Source organism: Pelobates fuscus, chromosome 1 (assembly GCF_036172605.1).
Source record: "Pelobates fuscus isolate aPelFus1 chromosome 1, aPelFus1.pri, whole genome shotgun sequence".
Classification (NCBI taxonomy): Eukaryota; Metazoa; Chordata; class Amphibia; order Anura; family Pelobatidae; genus Pelobates; species Pelobates fuscus.
Window position 1 is genome coordinate 240,905,493 of NC_086317.1, and position 17,838 is coordinate 240,923,330.

Sequence of the window (17,838 nt, forward strand, 5' to 3'; positions counted from 1 at the left end):
AAGCTCAACTTGTCGAACGCCGAGAGCATCGAACTGAACGCCTGACGCAACCACAGGCAACAAGGAAGATCCCTGCTGTAGGACCACGTGTACCGGCAGGTAGAGCTCACCGGGTGGGGTAGGGTAAGGTGAGGGTCTTTATCATAGAGATCAGTCTGCCTGGCATGCATTAAGGGCTGTTTAATATCATGCTGCATGTAGATCAGAACTGCAGTGAATTTCCAGCTTGTATGAAATGCATTAGGGTTAAGGAGGTTCATTGTCCTTACATTGAATGCAGCAATTATCTCCCTTAATCTGATTATCAATACCTGTCACTGCTGTTAGGGGATACCTACTATCATTATTTATGTGATTTATTACATTTTTTTAATGCACACTATTATTTTTAATTTTCTTTTATTGTCTATATAGGCTTTCCCTTCTGTCATTCACCCTTGTAGAAAACCCCTGTTATTGGTGTGTGTGTGTGTACACACACACACACACACACACTGACAGTCTGATGTATTGTTGTAAGACTCATGTTTGGTGGTTAGCTCTTGAGGAAGCTTTGAATTGTAGCAAAGTGAAGTTCAAAAGGCAAATTTAAAGGGACGCTAAAGGCACTCAGACCACTCCATCTCAGTGAAGTGGTCTGGGTACCATTCCCCCAACCCAGTTTTAACCTGCAGACTGGCAATGTGTACATTGCAGGGTTTAAACACCTCTAGTGGCTTTTATTCAGACAGCCACTAAATTTGCTTCTGATGAAATCTGTTTATTTTATTTTATTTTATTTTTTTTTAATATATAAATCAGATGGTTTTAGAGAGACCTTCTGATGGGCGCAGCACTGTGTTTTGTTGCAATTGAGTACTAGCCTCCCACTTATTTCCTATGGAAAAGCAATGGATTTTAATGATCTCGGCCAAGGAGAAGAAGCTTCCCTGTGGAGATTGGTGAGGCGAGGAAGAAAAGGTAATTAAAAATTCACATAAAGGGCAAACACTATAGCGTTAGAAGTGCAAATTGTTATTTCTAATACTATAGTGTTCCTTTAAAGAGGGCACTCTTAGCACTATAACAACTACAGCACTATAGTTCCCTGGCACTGTTAATCAGTATGATGTCAAACCGTGTTAGATTAGTTTGACGATTAAAGGGTTGGTTACACCAACCTTTTCTTTCTTTCTTTGAATAATACCGTATTGTGCATTATTCTTTAAAAGCAAAACTTTTTTTTTTTTTTTTAAATAAGTCTTTGCTTATCTTAATCTAGAGCCATGCTAAGCTTCTGGCGCTGCTTGGATTGCACCTTATTTCATTACGGTAGCCACGGGAGGTCCAATCAAAGGTTTCTCTATAACTGTGTGTTAATGAAGATATAATATATGCACACAATTAGACATTAGACAGCTCCGAACAGAGCTTAAGGATTCCTAAGTCACTTGATTTGTGAATAAGTCTGGATTTGCGATGTTTTAAACAAAAACACTGCACATCCAGACTGCTACCACCAAGACCACTTCAAAAAGCAGCAATGGTCATGTGGTTATAGTAACCCTTTAGCTGGGTGCCCTAAGAGCCCACAGCCCTTAAAGTCTTCAGTGATGTTGCTAAAGCGGACATTTTCATTATGCTTTATAAATACCAATTTATTTTCGATTAGAGCTTAAAGGGACACTTAAGGCACCTAGACTACCCAGGCAGAGCTCATTGAAGTGTTATAGTTGCAGTGTCCCTGCCCTCTCTTAGTCCTGCAATGTAAATCATTGCAGTGCTAGAGAACAGCAATGATTACATTGTAGACTATAATGCTTCTAGTGGCTGTCAATCAGACCGCCATAGAGGGACTTCCTGGTGGTTAAGTGACGTTTGGTTATTTTTGAGCGGGCACTGTTCTTTGTATCTATTTTTTTTTTTTTTTTTATTGTAAAAATATGATTATTTTTTTACTTTATGTTTTAAAAAATTGGATAAGTAAGTATATGGGGAATTGTCTAATCTGACTGTACATATTGGCAGTTTCTCAATCTTTATTGTAGGAAAATGTTAGTGTAATGTACTTTTTCTTGTCCAGATCATATGTGTAATCTCTCTATGTTTGTCCTAAACCGAATTTCACCCTTATTCTTGTAGTTTAGTGTGTATTTACCAAAACAACATGGGGGAAAGTCTAAGTCCTGAGGAGAAGGTTGAGCTCATTACACGCAACTTGCAGGTCAGTATGTACCTATAGTACATCTATACATTGCAAGTATCAGTTTGTATGATATTTTTCACAAAAATGTGTGATTTTACTGTAAAACTGTAAAGTAAAAATTTTATGCAGATTGCCGTTTGAATAATATACATGATCATTAAAATCTTGTACATGCACCCAGCATGCGTCCTCACACACCCACAGGTGATGTAAAAGAAAGAAAGAAAATTGTTTTAAAACAGTGTTACCAGGAAACACAATTGAAAGTAAATACACAGAAAGGTATCCTTTGTGGTGTATCAATACAGTAATAGAATAATTTAAATGTAGGTGTTGATAAATCTTTTGGTATAAGCACTTTGGTGATAATCCGTGGCAGAATCATCAGAGGTTTTATCACATCCATTGTTGATTTGGTCTCCGCACACATAGACATTTTGCAAACCAGTGAAGAAACCTTAGCTGGGACATAGAACATAGCAGGACACTGCTTACTAATGTAGCATGAACTGATATCATCTCCTTGAATGAGGACAAAGCTTATTCATATGAAATTCACATTGCAGATTGGATTGTTGTAGAAGAGGAAACTGATATGTTGAGAGAAGACTGTTATAGCGTGTAGAAAGAAACAAGAAACAGGTAGCAGGGAACAGACTGAATAACTAGACCCAACCGGGACACCTAAGCACCGAAACGCGCGTCGGGCGTTTTGTTATTTTCACTTTGTTGTTCTCACATGGGCACTTACTAGACACCTTGGGTGTAGAGCACCTTGATGATGCTCTAAACCACTACCTTTGATTTACTCTTTCTATTTTTCCCTACTATGCCTGTTTAGCTAGTTTTACAGGGAGAGAGGCTTTATAAAGTAACTGTCAGTGCATTTGTCACTGACCTCTGATTTTGTTCAATATTTCTCTCTCTCTATACTGCTCTATCTCCTTTTGCATCATTAGGACCCCTGGTATACAATTATATTCTCGGAGTCTCTCTACTGGACTCCTGTATACCGGAAGGGGGGCTGGGGACCTACATCATACCACCGTTTTTTAGGTTTTAGGTTCCAGCTTTTCTCATGCAATAGAGGACTGTATGGCTGTGGGGTTACTAGGGGTATGGATACTTTATTAAAGGTTTTTTATTTTATTTTCATTTCTGGTATCCCATATATACCTCTGCACTTTGATTGTAGTGCATATGTGCCCTTTTCAGTTTTTCCACATAGTAGGGATTAGATCTTTCTGTATATACTTTGTTTCATTATAGTACTGGCCTCTCTGTTTTGGGCCATTGAGCCAAACAGCATTCATACATTTTTATTTTCCAGTTGGCTATACTGATATCCAGGGGATGCATGGGGTCTCACAGCTTGTTTTAGTTTGAGACCCTTTAGCATCCTTTTTCTCTGGTTTTGCATTAGCGTGTAGAAAGGTTTGATGGATAGATTGGGAGAAGGAGACTGTTGTGGATGTTTATAGAGGGTATATTGTGATTGTGAAGAAAATAAACTTTTTGTTTAATATTTTCTTCTTTGTTCGGGCTCTTTACTACAAGTATTGCAGGTATATTGAATCTATTGGTTCGGTAGTTTGAAACTACCGAACACCGACCACCCTCCTGGCTCATTAACTTCAAAGGAACCGTCTATTGTGCTCTCTGGGCGGCCGCTGTTCGTATAGCCGAACGCCACGTGGAATAGAAAACGGTGGCCATCTTGTTCGCACGAGGGGAGTCAGCGGGACTTGGCCATCGAGTGTCTGGAACTAAAATCGGACACTCGACCTCACGAACCACCGCTGAAACTACCGAACGCCTGCTTCCTTTAGTTGCCGAACAGCCAGGAGAGCGCCATTCGGTACTTTTGTGCGTACGGACAAGGGGAGCAATTGCTCCCATGAGCCAGGAGGATCCATTCGGTACTTTATTTGTTTTTTACCTTTTTCTAAATTGACCGACCGCACACGCAGAATTCGTGGAACTGTTTTGGGCAGGAGCCTCGTGTATGGTCGGTAAAATGTGACTTCCATGCTTTTTAAGAATCCCTGAACCGATCTGGGTGAAATTTGGATATGTTTGTCCCCCAGATTGGGGCTATCAGGGGATATGTGGGGATGGATACCTTGTGTGGAAAGGGGTGTTCCAACTTTTGGGGAAAATTGTGTGCCCTCTGCCTGGAGATAATTGATTTATTCCTTAACTTATCTCAATATCTCCCAGGCAGAGAGAGGGTGGGTATTACTGTAAATCTGTATGGTGATTGGTTATTGTCTTTGTTTGCTGCGGGAGGTCCTCTTGCAGGAGGATTTCTCATAATAGCCAGTGTGTTTTCAATAAACTTCATTCCTGTTACACCCTTCATGAAGTCTAGGCTCATGTTTGGGGGGGATATTCTATTTGCTGGGGAGAATCGTCTTGGAAGCTGCATTCATCTACACTATTCCTCTAATTCCTACTGCAGCTATAATCACTTGTGCTGAGCTATTGGAAAAGGAATAGAAGACCGCAGTACCATAACCACTGCAGGTCTTAACAGTGATATCAGTAAAAAAATGGCAGACTTAAAGTGAAGTAAGGCAGATGAGATATTAGTCTGAGAGGTGACATATTTAGAAGATGTAGATTATAGTGAGTGGAGATGAGGTAGCTGGCATGAATAGTTATTGAATGAGCTACTATGCATGGATTAGGATGGATTGGGAAGAATTGATGTGGGAACTCAGAATGGGTATGGAGATTGGATGAACTAATCTAGAGAGGGTGGCAGTTACTGTTGTCTGCTGGTATAACTTTTCATAGAGATGATGAAGCAGATCTCTATCTGTGGAATGAGAAAGGAGTAAGGAGAGGTGTACAAATTCCAACACTGTCAATGTGTATATTTCATAAAGAAATTTACTTTATGAAATACTCATTTTGGAGGGTGTGACATAGCCACTTTAAATAGATACATATATATAATTTTTTGTAAAAAATCTTTATATATAATGTAGCAATAATGCCTTCACGATGTGCTTCACGATAATTAAATAGTTTTTTTTTTTTGTTTTTGTTTTGTGACTCTTTGATCTAGGAGGTCCTAGGAGAGGACAAGTTAAAGGAGATCTTGAAGGAACGAGAGCTGAAGATTTACTGGGGTACAGCCACAACAGGAAAGCCGCATGTAGCTTACTTTGTACCTATGTCAAAAGTTGCAGATTTCTTGAAGGCTGGCTGTGAGGTGAGTTGGTGATATCATTGTAGAGGGGCTGAGAAAATGAGCATTGGGGACATTTGGATCAGGTTGCCCAGTTGAAAAGAAGAAGGGGAAGTTTAGGCCTTGCTACTGTACTGATTCAGAACTCTCTATAATAATATTCATTTACAGCTGTGTGACTGGTGTAAATATTTTCTGTCTTACATCTGAGGTGTATCCTTGTGTCCACAGGTAACAATTTTGTTTGCGGATCTCCATGCATATCTTGATAATATGAAGGCTCCATGGGATTTGCTGGAACTACGTACTCGTTATTATGAGCAGGTTATCCAGGCCATGCTGCTAAGTATTGGTGTCCCACTAGAGAGGCTGAGATTTATACGTGGGACAGAGTACCAGCTGAGCAAGTATGATTGGCAGAGGAAAAGTTTACTATCTCCAGATTCTTGATTAACCCTTTTGCATCTCTCCAACTGAGTATTCTCACATGGGGTAATATAGTATCTTCATGTCTCGTCCTATAGGCTCCCAAAACAACTTATTGTAAGGGTTGCTTGGTTTATAGACTATGACTTCAATCTGTCTATGTAATCTCCAACCAACTTGTTGTATTAGGAGTTACATACATCCTATTTTTTAGCCTACAATGCCTACCTCATTTCCCTTTACTCTCTCTAAATGGAACATCAACATTCATTGTTACAGAGAATACACGCTGGACGTGTACAGACTGTCTTCAGTGGTCACTCAGCATGATGCCAAGAAGGCTGGAGCAGAAGTTGTTAAACAAGTGGAACATCCTCTGCTCAGTGGGTTACTGTACCCAGGACTGCAGGTAAGTCATAGACAGCAGGAGGGTGACTGGGTAGGAGAAGGGTGTTAGAACTGATGGTGGTGGACTAAACACCCATTTATTACTTAATGTCCTATACCTAGTGTCACTTATTGTCCCCAGGCTCTGGACGAGGAATATTTGAAAGTAGATGCCCAGTTTGGAGGAGTAGATCAAAGAAAAATCTTTACATTTGCTGAAAAGGTAAGTGCACATTCTATTAGTGACAGTGTGACTCATACTCTGCATTGGCAGGCTGATTATGTTTTGTGTTTGTTTCTTGTAGGATACTAAATCACGTTCATTGCACAGTGGCTGATGCTTTTTGCTGCTAGTCTCTGTTGTGTTGACTTGAATGTGATGCATGGGGCTTTGGTTTTGTTGCTAGTTCTGTCAGGAGCTTGTTTTTTGTCACTGTTTTATCCCTGTAATTGTTATATTGCTAACCATTACACTATCCTTGTAGCGGTTATGTTATGATGCTCTTCGCTGCTATCTTTGTAATGGTTAGGATGCTAGTCAATCTTGGGTTTTTGTTCTTGTTTCCTTGTAGTGGTTAGGGTGCCCCCATCCATCTGGACTGGACTATGCTTAATCCCTGTAATGGTTATGGGGCTAGTTATTGCATTATCCCTGTAATGGTTAGAGTACTCGTTATTGCATTATGCCTGTAATGGTTAGAATACTCGTTATTGCATTATCCATCTAATGGTTAGAATACTCGTTATTGCATTATCCCTGTAATGGTTAGAATACTGGTTATTGCGTTATCCCTGTAATGGTTAGAATACTGGTTATTGCGTTATCCCTGTAATGGTTAGAATACTGGTTATTGCATTATGCCTGTAATGGTTAGAATACTCATTATTGCATTATGCCTGTAATGGTTATAGTACTGGTTATTGCTTTATCCATGTAATGGTTATAGTACTGGTTATTGCTGTAATGGTTATAGTACTGGTTATTGCTTTATCCATGTAATGGTTATAGTACTGGTTATTGCTTTATCCATGTAATGGTTATAGTACTGGTTATTGCTGTAATGGTTATAGTACTGGTTATTGCTTTATCCATGTAATGGTTATAGTACTGGTTATTGCTTTATCCATGTAATGGTTATAGTACTGGTTATTGCTTTATCCATGTAATGGTTATAGTACTGGTTATTGCTGTAATGGTTATAGTACTGGTTATTGCTTTATCCATGTAATGGTTATAGTACTGGTTATTGCTTTATCCATGTAATGGTTATAGTACTGGTTATTGCTTTATCCATGTAATGGTTATAGTACTGGTTATTGCTTTATCCATGTAATGGTTATAGTACTGGTTATTGCTGTAATGGTTATAGTACTGGTTATTGCTTTATCCATGTAATGGTTATAGTACTGGTTATTGCTTTATCCATGTAATGGTTTTAGTACTGGTTATTGCTTTATCCATGTAATGGTTATAGTACTGGTTATTGCTGTAATGGTTATAGTACTGGTTATTGCATTATCCCTGTAATGGTTAGAATACTCGTTATTGCATTATGCCTGTAATGGTTATAGTACTGGTTATTGCATTATGCCTGTAATGGTTAGAATACTGGTTATTGCTTTATCCATGTAATGGTTATAGTACTGGTTATTGCTGTAATGGTTATAGTACTGGTTATTGCTTTATCCATGTAATGGTTATAGTACTGGTTATTGCTTTATCCATGTAATGGTTATAGTACTGGTTATTGCTGTAATGGTTATAGTACTGGTTATTGCTTTATCCATGTAATGGTTATAGTACTGGTTATTGCTTTATCCATGTAATGGTTATAGTACTGGTTATTGCTTTATCCATGTAATGGTTATAGTACTGGTTATTGCTTTATCCATGTAATGGTTATAGTACTGGTTATTGCTGTAATGGTTATAGTACTGGTTATTGCATTATCCCTGTAATGGTTAGAATACTCGTTATTGCATTATGCCTGTAATGGTTATAGTACTGGTTATTGCATTATGCCTGTAATGGTTAGAATACTCGTTATTGCATTATGCCTGTAATGGTTATAGTACTGGTTATTGCTTTATCCATGTAATGGTTAGAATACTGGTTATTGCTTTATCCATGTAATGGTTATAGTACTGGTTATTGCTGTAATAGGTTTGTGCTAGTGACTGCTTTACCCCTGTAATGGTTATTGTTTTAGTCTTGTACAGGTTATATTACTAGTTATTGCTTTATTCCTGTAGGACATTATATTCACCTAAACAACTTTAGCTTAATGAAGCTGTTTTAGTGTATAGATCATGCCTCTAAAGTTTCACTGCTCAATCCTCTGCCGTTTAAGAGTTAAATCACTTTCGTTTCTGTTTATGCAGCCATAGCCACACCTCCCCTGGCTGTGACTGATAAAGCCTGCATGAAAACAAAGTTGTTTGGGTGACTATAGTGTCCCTCTAACTGTTATTGTAACAGGTAAATTTACTTTCCTAATTAATACATACAATAGGTGGAAAATCACACTTCTGGAGAATCTGTAAGATATATAGCACACACAATAGTGTAATACAGTTAATATCACTGAACAGTATAAGATATGCAGATGTGGTACTCACAAACGTGGAGCCAAGTATATGTGGCTCTCACTCGAAGCGCCTTGGGACTTTTTATGGAAGGATGTCCCTCTCCTAGCTGGATCACTGGTCCCACTTGATCTCCAGGATAGTTAAAAGCTGGATAGGTATGCCCGGTTGTGTGGTAAAAACAAAAGGGTTCCACTCTCCAATACTTGGTATAAAAAGATGGCATAAACAGCCAAAAATATTTATTCAAACAATATCGGTAAAATCACAATAAAAATAAAGAAAACGTTTCTATTAAAATCACAATAATGCGAAATATATCCAGCTATTGGATGCAGGATAGAATAATAGCCCAATGGCTAAGAGTCAAGTCCGAAACGCGTTTCGCCCCTTTCAGGGGCTTTTTCAATCGGTATAAAAGTTCAAACTTCTTTTCGGCGGCTTTTTCTCCAATGCCGGCTTTTCACTTCCGGGTTTCGACGTGTTCTGCCGTGGAACGCACCTTTGCGTTCCAATTCACTTCCTGGTTCGACGTTCCTCTTACTTGGAACGCATCGTTGCGTTCCACTCCGTCCCCTCTGGCATTTCCGGATTTCTAATATCGATCTTCTCTCACATATTAATACGGTTTTTCGGTAAACCAGTCTGTTTTTTTTCCCACGGCTTAAAGCCATATTATTTTCATGTGAAAAGTCAATAAATAAATATAATGGAAAAGTCCTGAAAGTGCTTAATGTGTGGAAAGAATATTATAAAATCACATACATATGCTGTATATATATACACCTAGATCAATAAATGGCTGACAACATCTCAACTTTTCAGAGACTTAATTCTAGATGGTAAATAGTACTTATACTGAAAATTAAAAAAGGCAGTGAGAATAATCAATAAAATCTGATGGTAAAAATAATGGTCAATGATTTCCTCTTGTTAAAACTAATGTGTGTCCGCATGCAATATAAAACCTTATTTTCCCATGCATCTAAAAGAAGTGGCACACCTCAAAATCTGAATTTAACCCGTGTGGTGCAAGGGTGTTAAAATTGTATATAAATTGCATTTCTTCTTTTCCTATTTTTTGGTTAAAATCGCCCCCTCTCCAATCCCTTTTGACTATTTTTAACGGACAAAAGAACAAATTCTCGGGATTTTTCTGGTGGTACTTCTTGAAATGGTTAGACACACTATGTGTTTCCACTCCATTCTTTATATTTCGTATATGTTCTGAGATTCTTGTATTTACACACCTTATAGTTCTTCCAATGTATAACAGATTACAGGGGCATTTTAATGCATAGATCACTCCTTTTGAAAAGCAGGTTAATTGATCTCTAATGTTGAAATCTTTATTTATATACTCTTTCAGATTAATTAAGTGTCTTTTTTTGCTTTTGGTGGTTCTGCATGCGAGGCATGTTCCGCATCCATAAAAGCCTTTATTTAGATTTAAAAAATGTGTGCTCTTGCTTGGGCCATTGCTGCTATGGACAAGGGTTCTTTTAAGGTTAGTCGCACCTCTATATATTATATTCGGGCGAATGGGTAAGATGTCTTTTAAAATGGGATCTTCTTGTAAAACATGCCAATATCTCTTTATGGCTCTATTTATACTTCTATGATTACCATTAAAATTACAGATAAAAGGGATTTCTTTGGAGTACGCTTGTTGATTCAACTTTGGTTTATAAGTTAGAAGTTCTTTCCTCACTATTCTTTTGACATCCTCTATGTCTTTCTCTAATGCTTCTTTCTCATAGCCTTTTTCTTCAAACTGCGTTTTTATTCTATCTGCCTGTATTAGAAAGTCATCCTCATTGGTACAATTTCGCCTAATTCTGAGGAATTGCCCTTTTGGTGCGTTGTTCAACCAAGGTCTATGATGACAACTCGATTTTTCTATGTACCCATTGGCATCTACTTCTTTAAAATAATTTTTGGTTTTAATCTGAGCGTCTTCAATAAAAATTTGTAAATCTAAAAATTGTATCTCTGTCTGGCTGTGCGTTGTAGTTAGTAGAATTCCCCATTCGTTATCATTGAGATATAAAAGAAATTGTTCTAAGAGCTCTGTGGGGCCATCCCAGATGAACAAAATATCATCGATATATCGATGATGGGACACCAAATTCGACACCCAGGGGTGGCAGGAAAAGATGTACTGTTCCTCCCAATATGCCATAAAAAGATTCGCATAGCTGGGTGCGAATTTGGTGCCCATCGCTGTGCCCCGTACTTGAAGGTAAAAGGTGTCGTTGTGCCAAAAAAAATTATTAGTTAAAATAAGGTGGATTCCTTCAATAATAAAATCTATTTGTTCTCTTTTAAAATCCGTTTTTGTTAAAAAATATTCAACTGCTTCTATACCTTTCTCGTGTGGAATAACCGTATATAATGATGTCACGTCGCTTGTGACAAGACAATACCTGTCTTCCCATCGTGTTGATTCTAAAATCTGTAAAGTATGGATAGTATCCTTAAGATGGGCTTTTGTTCTAGTGACTATAGGTTGTAGTAATATGTCGATATATTCAGAAATTCTCGAAGATATTGAATCGATCCCAGAAATTATTGGGCGGCCTGGGGGGTTCACCGGATTCTTGTGCACCTTCGGTAAATAATAAAAAACAGGAATTTTTGGATGAGCCATTGTTAGGTACTTGCCTTCTTTTTCTGTGAGGATGTCCATATCTATTCCTTTTTTGATATATTTATCAAATAGTTCTTTTACTTTTTCGGTAGGATTAGACTTGAGTTTTTTGTAAGTTGTAGCGTCTGATAGGATTCTCTCGGATTCCTTCATATATTCCGCTTTGGATAGTACCACTACCCCCCCCCCCTTTATCCGCTGGTTTTATCACCAGCTCTTTATTTTTTTGTAGGTTATCCAAAATGTTCTTTTCTTTTATTGACATATTGTGTTGGAATTTATTTAGTTTTTTAATTTTGTTGATTTCTCCCATCACCATGGTTTCAAAGGTTTTCATCTTATCCGAGGTCATATGTTTCGGATAGAAAGTAGATTTATCCTTCAATTGTGTTTGTGTATACCCAGTGCTCCTATCTATTCCTTCTAAATTATTGGTGGTGTTTTCTTTTTCATTAAAAAACTTTTTTAGGCACAAACTTCTCATGAATTTATTCATGTCTATAAAGAAGTTGAATTTGTTAATTTCCGCGGTTGGGGCAAACTTAAGTCCTTTTTTCAGGACTTGCATTTCCCCTTCTGACAATGGGCTACCAGTGAGGTTAAAAACACCACTGGGGTCTAGATTCGTCCATTCTTTTCTTTGTTGCCCCCTGTTCCTTCCTCTAAGTCTTTCTCCCTTGATCTCTTTTGTTTGCCTGGAGATTCCCATAATATGGGATTCTCCTGCCATTTGAGATTTTCTATTGTCGGATCCTTCTGAAAAACCAGTGGGCATTCTTGTCGTCTCTTATTCTGCCGTTGTTCCAGAGGGGGTTCTCTTGTATCTCTGCATCTTTCATAAGGAGCGTCCATTCTTCTTTCTTCCTCTTCTTGTCCTTGCTGTTGATACTTCCTACCTTTGTTGACTTGTTGGGGACTATTGCTTCTACCCCTACTCTTCCTTTCTTTCCTTCTCCAATCGGTCGGTAATTGTCTCTCTCTTCTATATTTCTGACAATTCTGCGATTTCTGAGGGGATTCCTCCTGTATTCTCTGCCGTCCCTCTTTTACGACATCTCTATAGCTTCTACTAGGGTGGTAGTGCGTGGAGGTTGATGCTTTTTGGGACTGATAGTACGTGGAGGTTGATGCTTTTTGGGGCTGGTGATGTTCTTCACTGTTCTTTTTATTATATTGGCTATTTATTCCTTGTTCAGTCCCTTTCTTTACGAATTTTTCATCTATGAATTGTTTATTCTGCCTATTCGGTCCCTGCTGGGTTCTATGATCCCTATTATATCTGGGGGCAATCTGATTTGAGTAGGAGTTCTCATTCATCCTACTACTGTAGTTACTTCCATTCTTTTTTCTCTTAGGAAACCTGATATTGCCTGTTCTATAATCATTAGTATCTCTCAGATATTTTTTTCTTTTTATGGCAACTGTATCTTTCTCTACTTTTTCTACTTTTATTTTGATGTCTTTTACAGTTTTATTGAAGATTTCTGGGCTAGAGGTATCGCTCAATTTTTGTTTCCACATATTAATTTCCTCGTCTATTTGTAACAAAGTTTCCTCTCTTCTAGAAACTATGTAACCGATTACGCTGAAGGAAAAGCCCTCAAGTAGTTTATTCCATCCTAGCATAAAACTTTCATTTTCCTTATCGAACGTAGGGTCTTTCTCAAACCTCAACCCCCTCGGGGTGATTTGCTCCTTCACATATTTTTTTAGGGTTGCTACTTCCCATTTAATTTTCATCTCCCTTATAAGGGACTTTCCTGACTAATCATGGCAGCATCACTTATGGGTAGCTCCAATCCCATCATTGCCCATCATCTCTCCATGTGATGTGATGTGATGTAGTTTTCCTCTGGATACTTTTCTCTTCCTGTTATAAGTGAGCTTTATCTAGGCTTTGGTTGTTTTGCAGCTTTAAAAAGTGTTGTGTTATTTACATGATTCATTAATATGAGTTGTAACTCCATGCTCTTTAACTTTCTTTGCTTCTATTATTTATTTTTTAAACCTAAAAAAGGTAAAATAGCTCCTGAATAACAACTCTAATATATCGTAAACTATAGGGTAAATAGCGAGAGAAAACACTCTGTTGTGTAGCCGTTAGAAGTTTTATTAAAAACATAAACATCAGGTTATTAAAAGTTGTCTTGTCTTCCAAGTTGCCTGCATTTTTGTTTTATTTTCTGTATATATACAGTGTTGAAGATTTGGGTAAGTATAAAAAAACACATATATCTGGTTTAATAACAGCAACTTACACCTGCTTTCATCCAATAAAATGCGTATTATTACAAAGCTATGAGTAAAGTACAGCTGTCAGGATACTAGATGATGATAAAGTAATGACTGAGTGCAAGGATGTGTAGTTTATATTGTTTGCTTTTACTGTCGTTGGGGTCTCTCTGAAAATGAAATCACAGACTTTGTGATAACGGCAGAGGTGTAACAGCCAGAAGATGGCACTGTTATTCAGAAACTCAAATCTCACCTTCACCTGACCATTTGTTCTCTGATTGGTCAGGTAGACCAATTGTAATATCCTGGTCGGCCATTGTATGCATTATTTCCTTCCTTTTAATATCTATGGAGTTAAATCTCTCTTGGCAGGCTTGTTATTGACAGTATTGCAGGTGTTGGGTCAGCAGCTTTGTTTAGAATAATACAGATCTGAGTATGATATTTGTAAAAAAAGTCTTCTACGTGTTGTAATGTTTATACCACATCATAGATTGGTCTGAGAAATAATCGGTTTTAAATTCCTTCTTAAAGGAACACAGTAGTCACCAGAACAATCACAGCTTAATGTAGTTGTTCTGGTGTCTATAGCAGGCATTTTAATGTAAGCACTGAAATTTCAGAGAACATAATTCTGACTGCCACTAGATGTGCTTTCTAGTCCAGTGTTGCACAGTGTGCAGCACTGACGTTCAGACGCTGAATGTCAGTGATGCACACTCTGCATGGAGTCGCTGAACGTTCATCATAGAGATGCGTTTATTCAATACATCTCTGAGGCCATGCTGACTGACGCCGGGTTTTTCCGCTGGGGAAACCATTGGAGTGTCTCAAATAATGAAATTTGATGATCTCAGCCGCTGGAACAGCCCAGAGGAGACCCTCTCGGCGCTGGCAATAAGGTGTTATTTACCTTTTTAACAGGTGCCAAGTAGGCCAGACACCCAAAATGTTTTTTTACACCTATATTGTCAGGAATACATATTTGTATTCATGGCTCTATAGCATTCCTTAAAAGGAAAATCAGTCCATATTTTCTCCATTGCTACATTTGTGAAAAGAAAAAAAATGTGGCATAATGGCTTGTTGAACAATGAGAAAGCTGCCAGTTTGGAGTCTAATTATTTTTATTTTTTTCCTAAGTGGAAGTGCAAATAAGTTCGATTTGGTTTGTGTATTTTTTTTAATTTTTTTTATATCACTATTTATTATGTAATACCAATCATCATAGCGTTACCAATTTAGAGAGAGGGCCTGATGATTTACTGAATTTCCATAATTTACACACACAAACACAGACGATCCACCCATATGCGCGTCTGTATTTACGTGCACAGGCATTCCACAAACCTACACCCCTGCATTTATTGGATGAAAACAACCTGCTTTCCTGCACACAAACGGACATTTTCAGACAAATCTGCATTACCCTCGTTTCCCAGTGTAGTAACTGAAGAAGGAATTTACTAAACAGTGAATTGTGCTTAAGACAACAGTTTCTACTCAACTCAATAACTCACTGGTAGTGAATGGATCCCTTAACTTGGATAATTCTGTGATCATGATGTATAGCTTAGCCAGGCTCTAGTTATTTATATCTTATTTATTCATATAAGAGACCCATGCTTATCTCACCTAATGGCTCTGCTGTTTTATGGTTCTTTTTTTTTTTATTCATGAGCAGTATTTTGACCCTCTATCTTAATATAACTACATGTAGCCTATACCTACCCGCTGGTGTCAGCCAAGTAGCAAAACCCAGTAGGTTTTAATGCAATACCCAATTTCACTTCACCATCCATTCCCCTCCTGTGCATGTCGTAGAGGCATTCTGAACTTCTCTTTCTTGGTAAAATCAAAAGGGAATTGGGGGCACACCTGAAACATGCATCTTGCAGGAATGGTGCTGGCATAGTGACTAAAATGTATACATTATACAGATTAAGCAACAGTGCACTCATAAATTTCTAACATTTCTAAATTTTATAAGGCTACTCAAAATCACCCATCTCTGTAAACAAATGTGGGGATTCCGTTACACCATATGGCCATATTGTGTTAAGGCCACCACTACATCACAGCACCTCAATATCGGTGGGTCCTACACGAATACCAACATGGGAGACAAATCAAATCGTGCTAGTGCTAAATAAGCTGAAGTGTACTTGAATAATCGGTTTGTAAGAGCGTTGTGAATTGGGGTGTGCCCCCAATTCCCTTTTGTCTTTACTATGTATGTTTTGAAACCAGGCCAAATTCCCTTTTAGGTTAATCACCCCGCCCAGCCCCCCAACTTCAGAGGGCCCTTTGGAGGTGACCACAGGTAAGACTTTTCCTACCCCAGGAGACCCACAGACACCCACACTGACCCCCTGCCCAGGACTTAACCTGAATCACACACCACGGCTACACCAAGACTTTCCCTACAGATGTGAATTGTCCACTTCGTTACACACTTATCTCTTTATTTTATCTTTTTACTTTTTATTCTTTCACACAAGCCGACCTTTAAAGTGTATAATATCTTCTCCATTTTTCAATAAAAAATGGGACGCAGCTCACTGTTTTTGTGGCTCCCTGGTTGAACATAAATCTTGATGGAATAACCTTAATGTTGGGGACAGATAACGTCACCACGCTCTTGCAAGCGAGCACCCACCCCCTACGTCTGCACATGGAGGATTTCTCAGATGCCGCCATATTTTCTAAAACGAATGACTCCCTCTAAGATTTGAGAGAAGAACCTACTGGCGGGAAGGCTCTATGAACCATGGAAGTCTGGAACGCCAAGGCCTTTGTTCTGAGAACTCAGGGGCCCACTCCTGATCCCTTCAGTGCCCCACTGTGAGAACTCACTAAATATGAACCAGGGTGGGTGCCTGTTACTTAACCTATTATGTTTAGTAGCAGTTTCTGTGTAGCTTCAGATTACCTGCCACCCTAGCAAAGAGAAATCACTGGGCGACTAATAATTCTAGAGAATGTATGTTATATAACCACTTGACTGATAATAGGCATGTTGTTTTACATAGTGCAAGATTTCTTTATGTTTGTGCTTATGCTTATTTAGAGAGAACTAACTCATAAGATGAGGTGGCGCAACTTCCCTACACGACCAACGGTTTCGATTACATCGTAAAATGCCATCGATGGAACTAGGTTCCTAACTTGTGAAAAGTGACGTGCATCGTCATATTAACAAATCTGGCGGGACTAGTGGGGCCATTTTATGACTTGTACTGTTCTCTATAAGTTTATAATCTTTGGTGCGGTTTTGACAGCCTGGTGGACTGGCAACTCATGCTCTGGCATGGTGGTCACCACGAAGCCTGCCATGTTATAGGACAACTTTGGTGTTCTTGAACGTTACTATCTTCCAATGCTTCCAGTGAGACCCCTTTTTTTTTTTTTTAAGTTTTAAAGCTTTGACTTTCTGTATTCCCTTTGGCTTGTAATGGTGACTGTTACTTCTGACTTGACTTGGAAGCAAACCCTCTTTGACCCCCTGAGTAGTTGACGCAACCGGGGAAATAGGCATAAATCAGTCACCTCCGCGGGTCACTCAGGGAGACAGTGCCACCGTATTTGTGATCTGCTATGCACACAGGCTCACTATAGTTGAGTGACCCTTGAAACTTAGACAGGGCGCCAGATTATAGATTATAGGTCAGGCATTTTACAGACGTGAGTTAGGGCCAAATAACTCTTTCCACTATCTAAAATATACCTAGCCATGTTGAATGAATGGTCCTTTTTAGCCTGATAGGCCTTATAACTGTAACTCCCCAAAAATACAATATTGCCACAACGAGAATGGAGAAAATAGATCTCCACATGATAATCTGTTCACTCTGCTTGTATGCGATGCTACTCTTGTTAATTTCTATAGTACTTTAAGATGTACACTGTATTTGTTATACCATATCATTCTATGTTTAATGAACGGCTGGCTGTAGCTATTGTGGCGCAGCTGGCCAGACTGTACTTTCATGCACAAACAAAAATAAAGAATTTAAAAAAAAAATCCCATGGGGCTAAGTTCCATATCCAAACATTATTGCAGTTACTTTTAGAAAATGGCAAGCTTTTGCTGTGTACAGAGCAGAGAAAGGGCCCTTGTCCCACAACCACTATAATAAGCTGAAGTGGTTATGTTGTGTTGCTTGCAGTGTC

At 38.5% G+C, this 17,838-nt stretch overlaps 1 protein-coding gene across 1 annotated transcript in view; it reads left to right on the forward strand.

Moving 5' to 3' along the window:
* The window catches only part of YARS1 (tyrosyl-tRNA synthetase 1), a 27,942-nt gene continuing 10,104 nt past the window's right edge, over positions 1-17,838 (forward strand). The window contains exons 1-6 of the mRNA XM_063455907.1: positions 1-99; positions 2,122-2,203; positions 5,259-5,405; positions 5,613-5,788; positions 6,087-6,216; positions 6,337-6,417. Of these exons, the coding sequence (XP_063311977.1) occupies positions 2,147-2,203; positions 5,259-5,405; positions 5,613-5,788; positions 6,087-6,216; positions 6,337-6,417 (591 nt within the window). The 5' untranslated portion in view covers positions 1-99; positions 2,122-2,146. The remainder of the gene's footprint in view (positions 100-2,121; positions 2,204-5,258; positions 5,406-5,612; positions 5,789-6,086; positions 6,217-6,336; positions 6,418-17,838) is intronic.